Source organism: Moschus berezovskii, chromosome 11, assembly GCF_049115385.1.
Source record: "Moschus berezovskii isolate FMDL1 chromosome 11, NW_MosBer_1.0, whole genome shotgun sequence".
In the NCBI taxonomy this organism is placed as follows: Eukaryota; Metazoa; Chordata; class Mammalia; order Artiodactyla; family Moschidae; genus Moschus; species Moschus berezovskii.
The window spans coordinates 83,194,144-83,215,710 of NC_142470.1; the positions used below are offsets into that span (position 1 = coordinate 83,194,144).

The 21,567-nt window shown below is 45.3% G+C and overlaps 2 protein-coding genes across 7 annotated transcripts in view; one reads left to right on the forward strand and one right to left on the reverse strand.

Annotated features, from left to right (window-relative positions):
* MTA3 (metastasis associated 1 family member 3) overlaps positions 1-17,619 on the reverse strand; it is a 222,724-nt gene extending 205,105 nt beyond the window's left edge. For 3 of the 5 annotated variants that reach the window (XR_016038611.1, XM_088841515.1, XM_088841514.1), the window contains exon 1: positions 16,912-17,617. Coding sequence is in view for 3 of the 5 variants with exons in the window: in XM_088841515.1 (XP_088697641.1) it covers positions 16,912-17,026 (115 nt within the window). In the remaining 2 variants the exon portion in view is untranslated. Of the gene's footprint in view, positions 1-16,911 lie in introns of all 5 variants that reach the window. The other 2 variants (XR_016038612.1, XM_088841516.1) reach the window with 2 other exon arrangements.
* A 413-nt stretch (positions 17,620-18,032) lies between these two features.
* KCNG3 (potassium voltage-gated channel modifier subfamily G member 3) overlaps positions 18,033-21,567 on the forward strand; it is a 51,028-nt gene continuing 47,493 nt past the window's right edge. The window contains exon 1 of one of the 2 annotated variants that reach the window (XM_055399933.2): positions 18,033-19,125. In XM_055399933.2, the coding sequence (XP_055255908.1) occupies positions 18,461-19,125 (665 nt within the window). In that variant the 5' untranslated portion in view covers positions 18,033-18,460. The remainder of the gene's footprint in view (positions 19,126-21,567) is intronic. The other variant, XM_055399934.2, reaches the window with a different exon arrangement.

The window sequence follows — 21,567 nt, forward strand, 5'->3', positions numbered from 1 at the left end:
CTGCAAGACTGGAGGCATCCATCTCTAGTATAAATTGTGGATCAGGGTCTGTGGCCATTGACTAAGGGATGAAGAGGGTCTTAAACTTCCCCCAAATGATGGTTGCAACCATTCTGGGTGAATAGAAAGCTTTTTATTTCCCCCCCACCAGAAGACCAATCAAAGGGAAGTTGTGGGAAGTAGAGGAATTAGATCAGAGATATAGTCCACCAAACCCAGGAACTTCTGTGTCTTTGATGCCCTGCAGAGATTCCAATCTAGAACTTTCACTAGAGTCAGCATGCTCTGATTAAGGAAGTACCTTAGACTGGCCGCCTGAGGTCATGATAACACTGAATCTCTGTTACTGGAGAGGTGATTGTATTAGTTTTGGGAGTGGGGGTTTCTAATGACTACTCAAAAGAGAATCCCCCAATTCAGTTGCTTAATGAGCAAAGAAGCTGATTTCCCTCTTAAATAACATCAGAGATTATGTGTGTAGGACAGCAGGTAACTCTGCTTTTTTTTTTGTAGGTAACTCTGCTTCTTGAGGTCATTTAGGGGCCAGGTTCTTTCCTCCTGTGGCTCTTTCATCCACTATGTCTTATCTCCCTGGTTGAAGTGGGGTTTTTGTCTCCAAAGGAGCTTCTGCCTTCACCTGGCTGTGCTTGAACCAGAGGGATGAACGGAGGTTCTATCCAGTCTCCATTTTACCACTAAGATCGCATCATGGCTTTGTGCCCTTTCCTAATTTGCCTTGTCCAGCTTCCAGCAGCAGGGAGGGAAAATAAGTTCCTGTGTCATCCCACACCCCCTTTTTTTTTTTTTTTTTCTTTTTTGGTCACACTGCTTGGCTTGCAGGTTCCCTGAACAGGTACTGAACCGCTCCCAAACCGATCCTGCAGTGAGAGCGTGCAGTCCTAACTACTGCACCACCAGGGAATTATTCTCTGCCCTGGCACTCTTTTTCTTTTTTTTAAACATTTAGCATTTTGAGGCCATGTTCAAGGAATATAGATTGAACAATGCACCCGTTTAGAAGAAAGATTGATTAAAAAATAATCTTTGTATCTCCAAATTCCTGGACTCTAGCACGGTAACTACACATAAATGGTGCATATGTTGAACTTTGTGTTAATTAAGTTTCTTTAGGTTGCAAGAAAATATTATAGAGAGTTTAGTGGAATCTTCTCTAGAATTGAAATAAAGGAGCTAAGTAATCAAGTCTTGGAAAGAATAGGAACTAGCATAGTCTCAGAGACCTCGGCAGCTAGAGGTCATAGACACATTCTCTAGGGCAATAGTCTGGATTTAGCTCCCCAAACCCTCAAGCTTGATATTGATTCATTGAATGCTCCAGATTTACAGACAGGAGAACGTGACTGTTCCAGACTGGACAAGCTGTCAACCCCTATCAGCGAACCCCAGCCAGGAACAGGGAGGAGAGATATGTACATGACCCCAGGATGCCACCTAGGTATCGGATCTGTTTCCAGGGAAAGGAAAACTGACATATGGATTATTATCCAAATACCTGACCACATCCTTGTTCAGGAAGCCTTACAAGCTTCAGTTTGTTAAGTGCTGATGCTCAGCAGGGGCGATGCAGCAGCCAAAGAGTAGGACAGGTTATTCAAAGTAGCTGAGCCTTGCAGGTGGTTTTGAGAATATGTATAAGTTTGGAACACACAATGGGCAGTGGTCATCTTGGTAGAGTCCAGGCTTACCACTTTTATGCTTTACAACTTTCCCAGGAGGCTTTGGGACGCACTCTGAGAGTTTGATAAACTCCCACCGTAAGTGTGGTCTATAGGCTTCTGGAGGAGTTTCTGCCTTCACTTGGCTGTGCTTAGACCAGAGGGATGAGTGGAGGCTCAATCCAGTCTGTTTCAACCAGTAAGACCACACCATGGCTTTCCGCCCTTTCCTAAGTCAGAAGCAGGGGACCCCTAGCTTGGCCAGGCAGGTTGCCTAGGTATATTATTCCAGAGGAGCTGACCACTCCTTCCTGAAAGTGGGTGCCAAGAACATTATTACAGAGCAGGCACAATACCAAGAGCCACAGCTCACCGGCCCCAACCCTCCCAGTGATGCCACAGTGTTCTGACTCTGTACTCTTGAAACAAACTGGACACACAAATGTCTCATACTCTGTACAGGGTAGCCCTTATGGTCCTATTGCATGTTGGAGTTAGGAAGGAAGCTAGCTCTGTAACTAGCTCCACCTGTCTCCTCAAGTGGGTTTAATAATAGAAAAAATACTCTGTTGGCCTCCATTACTCAGCTGGAAAGAGTACCATGTTCTCTATTTGTATAGGGAACTTGGACAGTTAGACTTGGCTGCCTTAGAAGGAATCGGGTGCAATTATCTGGCAACTAGCCAGCCTAGACAAAAGGCTTCACCAGTCTGACAAAAGGCTTCCCAAACTGGCTTGAATAAATAAGAAGAAAAGGGTTCTACCTGTTCTTGAGCTTCATTCTTTCCTTCTGTGCGCCCTGGGTGCATGGCCCTTTGTAATATCTGGTGCCACTGGGCTCTACTCTATTTGGTAGTACAAGGCTCTGGGAAGGTATTGGTTATCTATTACTGTGTAACAAATTATCCTGAAACTTAGTAACCCAAAATAACAGCTACTATCTCAGTTTTTGCTTTTTGGCCCTAACACATGGCTTAAGGAATCTTAGTTCCCTGACCAGGGACTGAACCTGGGCCATTGCAATGAAAAGACTGAGTCCTAACCGCCGGACCACCAGGGAATCCCCAATTATTTCAGTTTCAGGTGGGCATGGCTCAGCTGGGTGCCTATGGTCCAGAGTCTTCCACAAGGGTGCAGTCAGTTTGCTGGCTGAGGCTGCAGTCATTATGAGGTCCTACAAGGGGTAGGATCTGCCTTCAAGCTCACTCACACGGCTGCTGAGAGACCTCGGGTCCTCTCTGTTGGCTACAGACATCAGCTGCCAAAGCTAGGAGCTGAGATGACTGGGTGGAGAGGCCAGGCAGAAGAGGAACCCAAGACTGAGGCCAAGCCAATAATAGATGTGGCCTGAGACCGGAAAAAGGATTCAATGAGGCATGGAAGGATCAGTTTTGGGAACCCTGTTTATAACATACAGATGTTCTCTCTCTTTTCTTAAAGCTTTTTTTTATGTGGACCATTTTTAAAGTGCTTATTGAATTTTGTTACAATGCTTCTGTTCTTTGTTTTAGCTTTTTGGCAAGGAGGTATGTGGGATCTTAGCTCCTTGACCAGGGATTGAGCCTGCACTCGCTGTACTGGAAGGCAAAGTCTCAACCACTGGGCCATTAGGGAAGTACCACACAGATGTTCCCTTATGGGTCAGAATCTTGAGGCATGGGGCTGAGTAAAACAGAGGCAGGCGGGTGGTGGCACAGTTACACATGATGGAAATAGTGAGGGTCACTGATTTGTTCTGGGACAAGCTGATTTGTAGTGCCCATGAACTTCCAGATGGAGATGTTCTCTGCGTAACTGAAGAAGGATGGAAGATCTAAAAAGACCCTGCATATGTAGAGTTGGGAACACAGTTAGCCTTGGGGGCAGAGGAGAAACAGCAGCCATCAAGGTAAGCTGAGGAAAATCAGATCCTCGGACAACTACTACTAGAAGTGTCTTACACGCTTAACTTCACCTTTTGAGACCTGTCATGAACCCACCACCCTGATTTGGTTCTACATTTTTTTGAATTCCACTGCATTTTTTAAAAGTAAACTTTACTTTTAGAACAGTTTTAGGTTTACAGAAAAATTGAGAAAGAAGTACAGAAAGTTTTTATATACCCACACTCAGTTCCTCCTATAATGAATAACTTATACCAGGCTGCTACATTTGTTACAGTTAATGAATCAATACAACACATCAACTATCAGTCCATAGTTTATTCAGGTTTCTTTAGTTTTTTAATCTAATGTCCTTTTTTCTGTCCCTGGATCCCATCCAGGGTACCACAGTACATTTAGTTGTCATGTCTTCTTCTTAAGTTCTTCTGGGTATGACAGTTTCTCAGACTTGCCTTGTTTTTAGTGACCTTGACAGTGTTGAGGAATACTAGTCAGGTATTTTTAGAATGTTCCTCTATTGGGATTTGTCTGATGTTTTCCTCATGATTACACTGAGGCTGTTAGTTTTGGGGAGAAAGACCACAGAAGTGAAGTTCTTTTTTCATCAACCTAATATCATCGGTGATGTTGGTCTTGATCACCTGGCCGAAGTTGTTTGCCAGTTTCTTCCACCTACAGTTCCTCTGTTTTCACCTTTCTCTACTGCATTCATTGGAAAGCTGGTGCTATCAGCAACCTACACTTAGGAAGCAAGGAGCTACTCTCTACCTGCTTTGAGGGTGGAGCACCTACACAAATTATTTAGGATTATTCTGCACCGGAGATATGTCTTCTCTCCCTACTTACTTATTTAATCAATCATTTGCTTATATTAGTATGGTCTCATGGATATTTAGGACATACTTTGGGTTATAATCCAATATTATTACTTCATATTTTTTACTCAAATTGTTCTACCTCTGGCTATTGGAAGTTCTTTCAGTTTACTTTTCTGTTGCTTTTACATACCACCATCTTTGTGATAGCTGTTTTATATTTGGGCTGTGCCGGATCTTTCCCGACCAGATGGAACTTGTGCCTCTTTGCAGTGGGGGCTCGGAGTCTTAATCACAGGATCATCAGAGAAGTCCTGTGTGTTTTTTAGTACTTCCTTACTTTCTGGCAATTTACTGTGTGTATTTTCTGCCCCAGCCCTAGAATCAGCCATTTCTTCAAGGAGTCCTGATTCATTTTCCTGGAGAATGGTATTAGAAACTAAGACTTGGGTACTGGGTGGTTTCAACTGTATTTTCGTTCTTCATTATTTCCTGACTTAAAGTAAAGCGTACACTATGCATAAGCCTACTTCTGTTTCCTTTTGGCTTCTAATTTCTTCGTATACTTTGCTACCCACTGTCTCATTTGATTTCTCTCTACATTTTTTTTAACTGTATGTGCATTTTATTGTATATTCATCTACATTTTATTTATTTAAAAACTTTGGCTTCGCCATGCTGCTTTTGAAATCTTAGTTTCTCGAACAGGGATTGCACTGAATCCTAACCACTGGACAGCCAGAGAATTCCCATCTCTCTACATTTTAAAGCTGTTTAAATGGGCGTTGGCTAGACTGATGTCCATGAAGAAGACTGAAGACTAAACTCTTCAATCGCAATAACCGTTTCAAGTCTAGATTTAAGATCTCGCAGCCATTTTCTTCCTTCCTAATGTAAAGGTATTGCCATTTTTAAAATAAACTGATAACATTTGTCTTGAGTTTGTGAACCTGTAAAAATGAGAATTTTAAAAAACCTTTGTCAGAGGAGAGAGGGAGTCATCTAGACACTTAGAGAGCTGGGTTGGGTTGTGACTCAACCAGAAAAGGTTTGAGTTTCACAAAGATACGTCCATTTCCTGTGCTTAATGAGAAGCCTGGACTGAAAGAGAGGGGAGCAGTATCTATGGTGTTTTTAATAATTTATCTTTGCTGCTGCCACCCTGAAAGCATGGCGAAAAATTTCTCTCCCTTCAGTTTAACATAGACTGAACTTTTACAGAGTTTCTTAAAATACACACACACACACAGACGAAAAAGTATAGATTTTTTACAAACAGTATAGAAATAGTGAGCTGAGTACAATTTTCTTATCCTAAGATAGCCATAATTTGCCCAGTTGTCATTATTGCAGACCTGTGGTTCTTCAAGCTTTCACTTCCTCCTCTCAGCCTGAGGTGGAACAAGAGGGCCAGGGTTGCTGGGTCTGATGGGGAGTCTGGGGGCCTTCCAGGGCATGGGTCCCCATTTGCCTCTCGGACCAGCTTGGGATATCTGGCCCTCTCAGGTTCCCCTAATTCCCAGCTCACTGACTCCAGGAGTCATCAATCATCTGGGCTTCAAGTCAGCTGGGTCTAATTTTTGAAATGTCCCTCCGCGTGGCCCTCTCCCTCTGCCCTGAAAGTCCTACCCTTTTCTCCATCTTGTGGAGCTATCCAAAGAATACTTGTGAAGGTCCTGATAAGCCTGGCTATGCTCTTCCTTAGTGCTGAATCTCTTGCTAGCTTCAGGTATAGTGTCACGACTGCCCACTTGGCCTCTGGAGGCCATTGCCTTCTTTTGTAAAATTTTTTAAATACACTTTTAAAATGTATTTATTTATTTTTGGTTGTGCAGGGTCTTTGCTGCACACAGGTTTCTGTTGCAGTGCACAGGCTTCTCATGCTGCGGCATGGGCTCTAGGGCACATGGGCTTCAGTAGTTGTGGCAGGTGGGTTCCTAGGCTAGAAAGCACAGGCTCAATAGTTGTGATTCATGGGCCTGGTTGATCCACGGCATGTGGGGTCTTCCCAGATCAGGGCTCGAACCTGTGTCTACTGCATTGGCAGGTGGATTGTTATTTTTTAACACTGAGCCTCCAGGGAAGGCCCTGGAGGCCCCTGCCTTCTTAATTGAGAGTCCATCCCTTTTCTGTCGTGCCGTCACTGCTGTTTTCTTCCCATGCCTCCCAGAGGTTCTCTCGGGAAGGTTCTTTTTTGAGCTTCTGAAATGCTCAGTTTTAATGATACTTATTAAACCAAGAAGATTGACCTACTCATGTTCAATGACTACAAATCCTTTCTTAGTCAAGTTCTGAATAGGGACCATGTATTCCAAATAGTTTTTTTTCATTTTATCCCTTACAATCCCCCCAATCCCAACTGACTTTTGCAGTATAAAATAAAGTTTAACATCTAAAAAACACTTTAAACATCTGACAAGGTGCTTGCTAAGGCAGAGATAAAATGGAGTATCCACTGAAAGGGTAGCTGAAAACACTAGCCTCTCCTGTGTGCCCGGCTGATTATGTAGCAGGTGAGAAGCGAGGGTAAACATTCTTCCATTCTTCCAGGATCTCATGTAACGTGGCAAAATTACTTGTATAATTGACATTTTTACAGTCTGGGAGAATTGTGTGGCACGATTAAAACTAGAGTTTTCTGGGACTTCCCTGGTGGTCCAGTGGTTAAGAAGCCATCTGTCAATGCAGGTGACAAGGGTTTGATCCCTGGTTGGGGAACTGAGATCCCACATGCCTCGGAACAATTAAGCCCTTAAGCAATTAGGCTCATGTGCTGCATCTAGAGAGCCTGCGTGCCACAAAAATCAAAGATCCCACACGATGCAATGAAGATCCTGAGTGCTGGAACTAAGACCTGATGCAGTCAAATAAATTACAAACAAACAAAAACCTAGAGTTTTCTTAAGGGTCCTGTAAGCAAGGGGATGTCTCAATAGTGTGAATAATGTTTAATCTTCATGGAATATAAATGTCAACCTTGAGTTGGTTACTAGGGTGAAAGTACAATGAACTATAAATTGAAAGCCTTGACTAATGTTGATTCAGTGGAAGTTGTATTCACAATTTCTCCCTTTCCATAGTACCTGTTGGTATTGAGATAGACCAGTAAGTTCAGTCACTGATATTGTCAAAGTTAAAGGCACTCTCTATCTAGAGAAAAGAATGCCTTGTCATCATCAAAGGAAACATGGTAAACCTATTTTCTTCTTTCTTTGTAGATTTATGTGGACATTTGCTCTGCTGCCATTGTTCTTGCAGTTTCATCCATCACAATAGAAGCTAGTGAAAGGGTATAAAAAGCTCCTCAGTGTCTTTTGTCACAAAGATTTTTATTTGTGTTTACTTTGCTCTGAAAAGGAAAAATCCTACTTGGAAGATCTACGGTACTAGCAAATCTTAAGCAGAGGGCAAGTTTCCTTGCAGGCAGAGGAAGGTCCTGTGGGGACAAGATCCGAGGCTGCACGTCCACACAAGCACATGGAGTTAAAGCCGACACTTATTTCAGCATTTTTGCTGAGCCATAGGCTCTTTCTCTGACCTGGGCCTGAGACAGGCTTATACCAACCTAATTGCTTCGGCTTCAAACCTCCTTTTAAGACTGCAAATCTTCCAGATTTCAATACCTTTTAGCTTTCCACTAGGAGCATTTTTTTTTTTTTTTTCGCTAACCTGTGAGAACATATCTCAGGGAAAACTGAGGCAAATGCCTGAGGTTTTTGCCATAGCAGGGTAATGGGATCATACACACCAGAATTGGACTATTTTATCTCCAGAAAAATAGTCTGTATTTTAAATCCTGTACCTTGGAGAAAAATGCAATTGCTGTTGAAGAGTATATCAATTATTAAGTGCGGAACCAATGCTATTTTGGTTGCATCTACAATGAGAAGATCATTTCCAGGAATATCATACGCTTCGCTTCAGTCAACCCCAGCCCCAATCTTTCCTCTGAGGCAGAAATAACAGCACTGAGCACAGAGGGGAGGGAGGTTGGGTTGTTAGATTGTTACAGGGACAGAAGGCTAAGAACAGCAGGTGTTTTGGAAAGCTGACTCCTAAATCAGTTATTAATAATTTTGGTTCATTAATGTTGATAAATGCAGTTCTCCTCCTTGCAGAATGGGTAGAACACAGCAGGGAACTTTCCATTCATTTTGAAATTGTCTTTGATTTTTCCTGTGAGTAGAATCCTCTCTCAGGCTGTATGAATATGCCCTGTGATGCCACAGTGGGTAGACTGGGGGAATCCCTTGCTTTCTACTTGGCCTTCCCACCTCCTTTCCCTCTGGGCTCAAGACCCGCTTTGCTGAGAAGCTTCACCTCCTGATCCTTAGCACCCAATCAGGACATTTGGGTTTCTAGATGTCCATCTACCACCAGGACAATAGCCTTTTAAATTTCTTTCCAAGTTTCCTATAGTTTGTGAGCCAAGACACACAGAACCGCCTAGATCCATATCCAATTCTTTCTGGACAGTTTATTTTTTTGGAAACAATTTTATTGAGATAGAATTCACAGTGAGTCCAATTAAAATGTTTAATGCAATGGCAGACAGTTCTTCTTTCCTTGCAGTCCTTGCTCTGGTTCCACATTCTTTCCTTCCTCTAGAGAGAGGTATGGGTGGATGGTGGAACCCAGACATGACTAGAGATGATTCTAAGAACTTTTCTAACCAAAGCACCTGCTGGGTAAGGTGTATAGGGACACCCACTGACCCAGGATTAGGGCTGGCTAAGTCAGCAGGGTTTCTGCGGGAATCTGGCATATGCTGTGGTCCAGGGGGACAGCAGCGCCAAGATCTCTGCCAGGATGCCAACCATTTAACAAAATTGAAGTGGTTTTTCAGAAAGAGCCTGGGTTTCTCAAGTTGGTCAATTCCAGCCTCACTATAGGCATACACAGACACTGCCAGTTCAGCACTCAGAGAACACTTAATCAACAGTAATGGTCATTCATTCCTTCACTCAACAAATAGTTATTGAGCTTCAACAAGGAGACTGGCACTGTTGCAGGAGCTGGGGACACCACTGTCAACTAGACCCACAGTCCCTGCTCTCAAAAGGAGTGAGCAAAGTCTGCTAGAGTCACGGATGACAAACAGGAAACACGTGGATGAGCAAAGTGATTTTTTTTAAAAAAGTAATGGGCTATCCTGGTGGCTCAGATTGTAAAGCGTCAGTCTGCAATGCTGGAGACCCGGGTTCGATCCCTGCGTCGGGAAGATCCCCTGGAGAAGGAAATGGCAACCCACTCTAGTACTCTTGCCTGTAAAATCCCATGGACAGAGGAGCCTGGTAGGCTACAGTCCATAGGGTCGCAGAGAGTCAGGCATGACTGAGCGACTTTACTTCTATAAAAAGTAATAAGGGAATAAAAATATAGGTTGAGGGGATTTCCTGGCGGTCCAGTGGTTAGGATTTTATGCTTCCACTCTTGGGGCTCTGGGTTTGGTCCCGGGTCAGGGAACTAAGATCTTGCAAGCCATGAAGGATCTGGCCAAAAATAAAAGAATATTAAAAAATATATAGGTTAATATGCTAGAATGGTGGTCAGAGAAGGCGTCTCTGAGGAAATGACATTTGAACTGACACTCGATTGACAAGAAAGCACAGGCCACATAATTTGCTGGAGTAGGATGTCCAGGCTGAGGGAATAGGGGCATGGCCCCAGAGGTAACTGAGCAGAGGCAGAGGCAGGGCACAGAAAAGATGGGCCCAAGGAAAAAGAGAGAACTTGGTAACAGGATATGTGCTGAGATTTTCTTTCGGTTAACTACTTAAAAAAAACCTGAAAACATAATACTTTCAGTGGGGGCTTCCCTGGTGGCACAGTGGATAAGAATCCGCCTGCCAATGCAGGGGACATGGATTCGATCTCTGGCCTGGGAAGATTCCACATGCCTTGGAGCTACTGAGCCCCAGATCTAGAACCCAAGAGCAGCAACTACTGAAACCCGTGTACCCAGAGCCTGTGCTCTGCAACAAGAGAAGCCAAGCAATGAGAAGCCTTTGCACCCCAATAAGAGTAGCGCCCACTACTAAAGAAAGTTCGCATGTAGCAACAGAGACCCAGCGAAACCAAAAAATTAGCAAATTAAAAAAAAAATCCTTTCACTGGGCTAAAAAAGAAAAAAGACAGTGGGTTTACAATAACCAATAACCACTAAGTCTCATTTCTACCTAATTTCTTCCCAGTCCTTTAACCAAAGAATAGCCGCTCATATTGTATTTTATGTATTCTTTCAGAAATCTTATAATGCATCTACAAATACATCCATATCTATATGTCTTTAATATCAGATCAGATCAGATCAGTCGCTCAGTCGTGTCTGACTCTCCGCGACCCCATGAATCACAGCACGCCAGGCCTCCCTGTCCATCACCAACTCCCGGAGTTCACTCAAACTCATGTCCACAGAGTCGGTGATGCCATCCAGCCATCTCATTCTCTGTCGTCCCCTTCTCCTCCCGCCCCCAACCTTTCCCAGCATCAGAGTCTTTTCCAGTGAGTCAATTCGTCGCATGAGGTGGCCAAAGTATTGCAGTTTCAGCTTTAGCATCAGTCCCTCCAATGAACATCCAGGATTGATCTCCTTTAGAATGGACTGGTTGGATCTCCTTGCAGTATAAGGGACTCTCAAGAGTCTTCTCCAACACCACAGTTCAAAAGCATCGATTCTTCGGCGATCAGCCTTCTTCACAGTCCAACTCTCACATCCATACATGACCACGGGAAAAACAGAGTGAATAATTTAGTCGCCAGTTTAGGAGCTAGGCTTTTTTGTTTAGCAATGTGGCTTAGAATTGATTCTATCTGAGTCTATATGAATAACAGTATTAAGGTCATGAATATGCCATTATTTAAATAACCATGGACATTGAGGCTGTTTCTAAACTTTTGCTATTGTAAACAATGCAGCGATCCTTGCCTGTATGTCTTTGTGAAATATGTGACTGTGTGTGTAGGTTAAACTCCTGGTGTTAAAATTGCTGGATCACTAGGTGTGTGCATTTAAAATTTTAATGGATATGGTCAAATGTACCAAGTTTTTTTTTTATACTCTGGAGAAACTGAAGGGATTCTCATGACATATATTGTGAAAGAGTGCATTCAGGTCTAGTCTTAAGGAGTAACTGTCAACATTCACAAATAAGCTTAAATGAAACTCAAGGTTTCAAAAAAATTTCGTAACTTTTTTATTTTGGAAAATTTCAAATAAATACAAAAAGGGAGACTAATAGACTGAGCCCTATCACCCAGCTTCAACAGTCAACTCATGGCCAATCTTATGTATCTATGCTCCCAATCCGCTTGCCCCTGCCCTTGGTTATTATTTTGAAGCAAATAGCAGGCATTGTATCATCTCTCCCTGAAATATTTCAGAATATGAAAGTGACTTATTGAAGTCTGGTTATCTTGTAGAATGACCCAAATTCCAGATTTGTCAGATAGCTTCCTCTGGTATCACCTAACTTGTTCCTCCCTTCCCAGGGGTGTCTGAGGCTGGGTAGAGAGCAGAGTTGGTGATGAGCCAGCACGGGAGGCAAGAGAACCTGTAAAGACTTTGGGTTTCATTCCTGGGTCTGGTACTTACTAGGAGCTGTAGATCCTTGAGCTAGTCTAACTTCATGAAGCCTCATTTCCTTATCTGGAAAATGAGAGTAATAGTAAAAGCACTTTTGTGGAAAGCTGAGCTAGTGGTGGCAAGCAGAAAGAGCTCTTGGTCACTGTAAGAAGTAAGAGACTTGAGGACTTCCCTGGTGGTCCAGTGGTTAAGAATCCACGTTGCAATGCAGGGGACACGGGTTGATTTTTGGCCTGGGAACGAAGACCCCACATGCTGCAGGGCAACTAAGCCCAAGCGTCACAACTACTGAGCCTTGGTGCCAAAACCAGAGAGAGACCGTACACAGTTACAAACAGCCCGTGGGCCACAGTGAAGAGCCAGCACAGCCAGAAAAAAAAGAAAAAGAAGCAAGAGACCTGGAGCAATGGTGGGCAGACGGGCCATCACATCCTAATGCAACATAGCAACAGAATGGGCGTGAGGGTTCAGTTTAGTTCGGTTCAGGTGCTCAGTCATGTCCAACTCTTTGTGACCCCATGGACGACAGCACGCCAGGCTTCCCTGTCCATCACCAACTCCTGGAGCTTGCTCAAACTCATGTCCATCGAGTCAGTGATGCTCCAACCACCTCGTCCTCTGTCGGCCCCTTCTCCTGCGCTAAATCTTTCCCAGTATGAAAAGGTGTGAGGGTTGGGTGAAGGTAAAGGGGAGAGGCCTTTCTGTAATGGCACCAAAAATGTTTTTTGCTGTTAACGATGAAGGGTAGCACATGAAACTGAAAGTGAAGTCGCTCAGTCGTGTCCAACACTTTGCGACTCCATGGACCTACCAGGTTCCTCCATCCATGGAATTTTCCAGGCAAGAGTCCTGGAGTGGGGTGCCATTTCCTTCTCCAGGGGATCTTCCCGACCCAGGGATTGAACCCGGGTCTCCAGCATTGCAGGCAGATGCTTTACCATCTGAACCACAATAGGCCACCCCAAAATATGTCAATTTGGCATAAAGATTATTTTGAGTACTTAAAAATTCAGGTACAAAAAGGGTGCTCTGACCCTCCCCCTTTTCTTTCTAAAAGCAGGAGATAAAACTCCCATTTGAAAGATCGTCTTCCATATACCAGGAGGAAAGTACCATTCTTATCATCAAGGACAGAAGCTGAAGCTGAGAGAATTCTGCATAAATGTACTTTGTTAAGATAATTCTTATCTTCCTTTAGCCTTGCCATATATTTTAGTTACTTTTCTATTGTTGCCTCTCTGTTCAACCTCATACAAAAGCATTTAGGTTCTGCCACCTCTGTGGGTCTTCATTTCCTTCTGATTGTTGATGTAAAATTTATAATAAGTAAATTTGCATGGCTTTCTCCTGTTAATCTGTCTTTATGTCAATCTAATTCTCAAGTTCAGTCAAAAACCCTGAGAGGGTAGAGTTAAAATTTTGCCTCTCACATAGTCATTACACAGTGACTTTCTCAAGGCTGGACATTTAAAGGAGATAGTGTTCCTTTTGCTTGCATGAGAGCACAAAGTGTCATGGAGCAGAGAAAAAGGCAAGGACTTTTGTGTGGGATGGGGGTGAAACATCCCTTGGTGGCGTCTCACCTTTAAGAACAAGGTCTCCGTGGTGGGACAGTTCTGAGGGCAGTTTATTGAAAGCTGTAGCCTTCCCTTTTACAAGGGTAATTGTGCATAGTTGATGAAATCATTAGTGTCTTCCCCTTACATAAAATCAGAGACACTGGAAGGTTATGTGAAAGTTGCTCAGTCTCGACTCTTTGCAACCCCATGGAATAGTCCATGGAATTCTCCAGGCCGGAATACAGGAGTGGGTAGCCTTTCCCTTCTCCAGGGGATCTTCCCAACCCAGGGATAGAACCCGGGTCTCCTACATTGCAGGAGGATTCTTTACCAGCTGAGCTACTGGGGAAGCCCGTGGAAGGTTACATTTCCATTTGAAAAGCTGACTGTTTAAAGGATCCACTGTAGATGCTGAGAAATAAAATGGTGTAAACACAAACCCCTGAAAATAGAAATGAATGGCAGAGCCAGGGCTCTCTCTTTTTTTTATTTGAGTCAGGGCTTTTTAAGGCACAGTTGCTTAAGTAAGCTGCAAGGACCAGTGGTGCGCACAGGGCATTTCAATTTATAAAGCTTTGGGCAGGGTTTTGGGAGCCCTTTCCGTGTGGCGCCACAAGCTCAGCTTCCCCCAAAACTCTTATTATTACTTTCACTTTCCAGATGAGGAAATGAAACTTCAAGAGGTGAGACTTGTTCAAGGACGCTGAACACAGCCAGTTGTGCAGTGCAAGGTAATGGAGGAATTCATGTTCAGTCTAGATTCAGCAGTATATGGGTCACAACTTTTCACTGAAAGTTTGATGGTTCGGATTACTTTTTGTGATTGGTCACATTTTTAGATGAATCAATTCACTTGTCTGATTTGTGAAAGTGTGAAAGTGTTCACTGTTCAGCCATGTCTGACTCTGCAATTCCATGAACTGCACCCCGCCAGGTTCCTCTGTCCATGGAATTTTCCAGGAAAGAATACTGGAGTGGGTTGCCATTTCCTTCTCCAGGGAATCTTCCCAACCCAGGAACTGAACCCAGGTCTCCTGCACTGCAAGCAGATTCTTTACTGTCTGACCCACTAGGGAAGCCCCTGTCTGATTTGGATTTAATTATAACCCAGGAGTGAAAATGAGCATGACCTGCTTGGGCTGGTAGAGGCACACACAAAGTGAGATTTTTTTTTTCCCCCAGTGTCATGCACAGAGGCATATACCACTCTTGCATCATTTCATTTCATATCACCCCTTTGATGGAGCCATGTTATTTCCATTGTAAGGATGAGAAAATGGAGCCTTAAAGAAGTCAGGGAATTTGTTCCAGGTCACTTAGCAAAAAAGTTGTGCAGACAGGATATGAATCCAGAGATGGTCCTAAGAACCAGTGTGGACTTTATTTCCAGGCCAGTTTGTAATTGTAGAGATCCTTAGCCACTTTTGATTCTTGAACTGGGGAATGACTTGATGAAAATGAAGAAAAGGAAGAGCTGTTCAGTGGCATGATACGGGATTCACAGATGGAGGGAAGAACTGGAGTGCAGAGATCAGACAGGAAGTTGCGGCAGCAATGCAGGCCCTGGAGACCGAGGGTTTAGGGTTTGGAACTAGAAAACCTGGCTCCAGCCTTGTCTCCACCGTGATGCTGCTGGCTGGGGAACCTTGGGCAAATTATAGCCACATCTCTGAGGCCTTGTTCCTCCTCCCCAAATAATGGGCTTATAAATTGACACAAGAAAATCTCTTTCAAACTCTAAAATTCTGCCTGATTCCAGATGCAGTCTAAAGATTTACATATGAAGACCTTAAATATCATCTAGAATCCAGAGAAGAATTTAAATGTAATAATTCTCAACAACAATGACAATATAAATTCTTAACATATTTTTTTCAAGTACAGAGGAATAAAATTGTTTTTAAGAATGTTTTTTAAACCAGATTATATTGAGACAAGCCAACCATTTCTGCATCTCATTGTTTTCTTTAAGAAAATGACTTGGGTTATTGTTGCTGCAGTAGCAGTTGACGATATTAAAATCAAATAAGAATATTATTCTTGAAACAAATGAAGTGATTTAAACCTATCTCTCTACGATATTTCATGAAAATATACCTAGGAGACACAAATTATACTGTCATCAAATTAATTGGTTTTCTAAGCTCAAATGTAATTTAAAATATGATATTTCTTCTACTGGTCCTATCAACAGACTTTAAAGGGATTTTAGATAGAGAACATGGGAAATAAATATAGTAATGTTGAAGCAAATAATCAACAAAATAGTTGTTCTGTGTTCTGTTGTCTGTATAGCTTCTAGAAAGTATTTTTAACGACTCCCTGAGGAATCGGCTCTTGATGGTGTGAAGGCTGGCTCTTCACGCCACTAGCAGTGGCAAACTTTTCTTCATCCTCATATTCTAGAACAAATCCATTTCCAAGCTGTGCTGAGTCCTTGGTCTCAGTGTTTCTCAGAAATGAACCCTTCCTTATCTACAGAGATTCAGGGGTGGGGTTCCCATTTCTTGGCTGCAGAAGTGCCTCCTTCTTAGAATAACCTAAGGGGCAAATGACTCTTCCTGAGATCAAGTCAGTTCTATTAAAACCTTCAGGGATCCCATTAGCTTCCTGGATGAAAGCTGACTTCTGTAGTGGAGATCCCCATGCTTTCAGCCAAGCAATGCATTAGCTTTCTTTCACGCTTTAAACCTCCACACCTGTGATTTTGCTATTAGACATGCTCTGCTCTTTTTCTCTGCCGGTTCATGGCCATCACTTCTTTTGATTCTGTCTTGAAACATTTCCTTCAGGATGTTTTTCCAGTTTAGCAGCAGCAGCAAGTAAACAACTCCCATTTTTGAGTTTTTAATCACATTAAATGCTTTTAAGATAAATTATCAAGTCTAGATATAAGAAATTTATAGAGGTTTTCATTCTTTAAGAAATCACCCAACAAGGAACTTCAAGATATTCAATATCTTGAAAATACTTTTAATGGAAAAAATATGAAAATTAATATATACAGTGTCCCTATATATTTATCTCTATCTATCTGAATCACTTCGCTGTACACCTGGAACACTGTAAATCAACTGTGCTTCAATTAAAAAAAAAAGGGGCACAAAAAACCACCCAGAGTGATTTTACTTTGTGAGCACTCCAATTTTTAGGTGTCTGCTTTTTCGCTAAGAATCCACACACTAGAATCAGAGCAAAACGACTCTTTCTGGTGACCTCTAGTGGGCACTAGATAACCCTACACAATTTTGAAAAGTGAAGGGCAAAGTAAAACCCTTCCCAGTAACCAGCTGGGTGTACTCCGAAGTCAGATCACCGCATCCCACCTCACCCCACCCCACTCATTTTTTTTTCCAGTATGTTCTGCATTTAACAGTTTGCCTTACAACTCACCTGTTTCGCCTCTGGCGGGTACTGCGCGAGCAGGGCTGCCTGTGCCGGATGTCGTGTGAATTGCTTGGAGCAGTTTAAAATAATCCCTGCCCAGTGGAGCCCACTCCCAGGGCATCGAGCAGTGCCCAGGGAAGTACCCTCCGCAGAGCCTGAAAGGGCTCTTCAAGCTCGAGGGCCGGTGCTGCAGCCGGCTCGGAGGTGCACAGGAGAAATTAAGACATTATGAAAAGGAGGATGCAGACGAAGATCAGGCAAAATTCTGTTCTTGCCAGTGGCAAGACAATTCTCCCCAGACTTTCATCCCAGTCTACAGGGCGCGTCACGAGGGGGTCCAGGGGCGCTAGGCTTAGGCGCTCTCTTAGGACCGGCGCCCCAGAAAGCGGGGGCTGGAGCCGCTCCCCTCCGAGAGAGGCGGCACCGAAGCTGGGTGCTGGGATGTGTGGCCGCCTTCGGAGCACGCGGTACGTGGGTCTCCGCGCCGGGAGAGGAAGGAACAAAGTCGGCAAGAAAAGAATCGCTGGGGTGCCTTCTCTTGAGAAATCCTGTGGAGCGGTCTCAGAAACCTAGCTGGGCTCCGGAGAGTTTCTGGAAAAAGCTCTCCCAGAGCCGTCTGTCCCCGCCCCTCAAATCCTGCACTCCAGTCCTCACTCCTCCTTACCCTCCTGCAGCCTCCTTTTGGGGGGCCGTTAAAAGGGCCCTTGGGGACTCCCCAAGTCATCCCGATGGTCCGGGGAGGGACGCGGGAGCCGAGATCCCCAGGCGCGGGGCTTTTCTACCCCTTCCACTCGGGGCTCCGAGCTCGGCGCATCCCTGCTCCGCGGACCCCTCCCGGGCACTGCAGGCGACAGCGGAGCGGGAGGACGGCGTCACGAGGCGGGGAGCCCGAGGTCCAGGGCGGGGCGCCGGGGAATCCCAGCCCGAGCGAGGTGCGGGCTCGGTGGGAAGAGGAGGGCGGCGCGCGGAGGGAGGTGAGCGGAGCGCAGCCAGGAGGCGAGGAGGGGTAACCGCGAGCAGGCCCCGCCCCCGCCGCGCGGGGCTGCCTCTCCGCCGCCTCCTAACCCGCTCACTTTGCCTCTCGCCTCTGGACGGCGGTGGGGCGCTCGCCGGAGCCGCGGCTGGAGGGAGCGCCGGGGACCCGGAGCCATCCAGCGCCCGCGCTTCCTCTCGGCGCGCACGCCCCCGGGGCGGGGGGAGCAGCGCCGCCGCCTTGAAAGGGCACCCCGGCCTCGGAGGGAGCATCCCCCCGGCGCGAGGGGCGGCGGCGCTGGCGGCCTCTTTCTCGGCCAGTGGGGCCTGAGGGGGACTCCCCGGCCACCTGCAGGGACCGCCGTGCGGAGGGAGCGTCGCTAGCAGCCGCGCTGGGCTGCCGAGAAGGCTAGAGGCAGGGGCCCCCAGGCCAGCAGCGGAGCCCGGAGGGAGAGCCGGCCGGACAGCCCGCGGGCCCCGACGGCGCGCTCCCCCGCCCGCCAACCGCAGGCAGGCCCCGCGCGGCGGCCGGAGCGGGCGGCGGCGGCGCCCTCGGGCTTCGGGGGCTTCGGGGCAGCCAGCCATGACCTTCGGGCGCAGCGGGGCGGCCTCGGTGGTGCTGAACGTGGGCGGCGCCCGGTACTCGCTGTCCCGGGAGCTGCTGAAGGACTTCCCGCTGCGGCGCGTGAGCCGGCTGCACGGCTGCCGCTCGGAGCGCGACGTGCTGGAGGTGTGCGACGACTACGACCACGAGCGCAACGAGTACTTCTTCGACCGGCACTCGGAGGCCTTTGGCTTCATCCTCCTCTACGTCCGCGGCCACGGCAAGCTGCGCTTCGCGCCGCGGATGTGCGAACTCTCCTTCTACAATGAGATGATCTACTGGGGCCTGGAGGGCGCGCACCTAGAATACTGCTGCCAGCGCCGCCTCGACGACCGCATGTCCGATACCTACACCTTCTACACCGCCGAAGAGCCGGGCGCGCTGGGCCGGGACGAGGCGCGACCGGCCGGTGCGGAGGCCGCCCCTTCCCGGCGCTGGCTGGAGCGCATGCGGCGGACCTTCGAGGAGCCCACGTCGTCGCTGGCCGCGCAGATCCTGGCCAGCGTGTCGGTGGTCTTCGTGATCGTGTCCATGGTGGTGCTGTGCGCCAGCACACTGCCTGACTGGCGCGCCGCGGCGGCCGACAACCGCAGCCTGGATGACCGGAGCAGGTACTCCGTCGGCCCTGGGAGGGAGCCCTCCGGGTAGGATGCACTGCTTCTCTGCCCGTCGCGTCCGTCCTGTCGCGTCTGTCCGTCCCGTCCGTCGGTCCAGTCTCCGTCCTGTTTGCCTCTGGGAGGCCGAGCTAAATTGGATTCTGGGCCCAGCGAGGCCCCAGGCGCGGTCAGCCAGGGGGTCGGGTTGGCCCTCACTACCCCTCGCCCCTTCCCCCAGCTCTAGCCGGCTCTGGTCTGCACACTAGACGCCCTTCTTGAGGGCGAATCGCCAGCCTTGGGGAGGGGCAGATAGAGATGACAAGCCTTTCACCTTTGTAGTTTACTTTCGAGCAAATAGGAACCGGTTAATTAGATTTCTCTGAACTTCTGTTGTTAGTATTCAAGAATTTAACCTTGGGCTAAGAGCAGTTTGAATTATTTGCCAGTTTTTGATGGTGTTTGAAAAAAGGAAGCCTTGTTATCATGGAGTGTGGTCGGCTGTACACTGCCCACACGTACATGCTGCATAATATGTTGTAATGGAATTGTGATAAAGAAGATTCATTTAACGATAGACTCTAATAATGGATGTCTGTGCCCTTTTCTCTCATCTTTTCCCATCAAGTACGGAGTTAGTAAAGCACCCGTCCACCATTTGGTGTCAAAGATTCACAATGTGACTTCTAGATCTTCAGGCTGGGAAAAAAAATCTTCAAAAAAAGATCTTCAGGAGGGGAAAAAAAAAAAAAAAGGAGACTGCCCTAAATCCAGAAACAGTATTACAGTATTCAGTGGTTTTTCTTTTCACTTTACTAGGATGAAAGAAAAATATTTTGATCTTTCCTTCGATGGTGCTTACTTTTCAGTAGTGATAACATACTTCTGTTTTTAGTACTAGTGAGTTTATTTTGCATGTTTGGTGGGAGGAATAAACAGGAAAGTTGGACTTTCAAGGGAGACAGCCTCTTTGGGCACAAACACATCATTGTATCATGTGTTTTACCTTAGATACTAATTTAAAATTCCCCTCCCATTCATTTTAAAAATTCAGTTGCTTGCCTTATAGTCTTTTCCTCATAGACATGTGCATGGTTACAGTGGTACTGTGTGCCTGATACTGGAGTGTGTTGCTTCCACATAATATTCTCCCTTTGGAGACTAAAGATTTTTATTTAATTCTCAGACAAAACTGTCTGGGACCATGGAGTCCATCACTGATAAGCTATCTTGGCATAAAATCCAAGATACATACTTTGAAAGGAGATTCATTAGGAAACTCATTTTGTTTAATGTATTAGGTTGTGAGTTTTTTGAGCTTTTTGATTTACAGGAAAGAATTATTTATTTGGTACTGCATCAGTACAGTGAAATTAATTTATGTACCTAAATAAATCAAGAATCCTTGATTCTTTTAGAGGGCCATAGGAAAATGAGCCATAAATTATTGGCCTTGAAATTATTCACTAGTAATTGTAGAATTCTAAGGTTAGTGAAAGTTCAAGGTACGTCCGCAAAGGAAACAGGAGAAATGAGTTATTAGTACAAATATTGAATGGAATTGGCTGTCACTATATAAGCAAAAACAGTGAAATGTCTTGAGTAATAATTTTGGGAGGAGAGAGGGTGTTTGGGGAGGAGAGGCGTGCAGTCTGGAGATCATTAAGGTAAGGCATTTGGAAAGAAAGGAGAGACATGAATAATAATTTTAGGGGGAGAAAGAGAAAGAAACCAAAAAGGGAAGAGACAGATGGAAAAGAGGAAGACTGCAAAAGAAGTGAAGGAGGAAGATAAATGTTTAATTTGTGTATATGCATTTTATGTATATATATAATTATTCAAGTCAGAACTGTTTCCTAGATACGCAGATATTTCAGGCAGAAACAATGTTTTTCTTGGGTTAATGGCCCAGTTTTAAGCTTTACTCTGAGTGTAGGTATGTGAAAACCATTATCTGTAATCCCAAACAGATAAACTGAAAGATGATTGAGTGACTTGAGGCTGCACATGGCAGAGGGAGCTTCCCACAGGCCTCCTCTAACAGAGAGCTAAGGTGGTACTTTGAGAACAATGTCTCAAATCTTGTTTGCTTGTGGTTGCTGAAATTAGTCTTTTTGTCTGAAACATCATTCTGATCATTTGACCAAATTTGGCATCTGCCAGATAAGGTGAAAACTGCTCTCTTAGCCAAAAGAGAAGGTTCTTTACCTTTTATTTTGTTCTCTGTGGCTGCACCAAGTGGATTATGGAATTTTAGTTCCCCAGTGAGGGATTGAACAGTGAGAATGCAGAGTCCTAACCACTGGACTGCCAGGGAATTCCCCAAGGCTCTTTAACATTTAATCACACTCTTCCTTTGTTAACTTACCCATTGTGATTTGCAAGCATCTTTTGAGTATCTGCTGTGTTTAAGGTGCTATTGGTATTCCAAATATTGCAGCTTTCTTTTTGGTGAGGAAAAAGTGTCAGGTTGGCCATGTAGGGTCAGAGGCA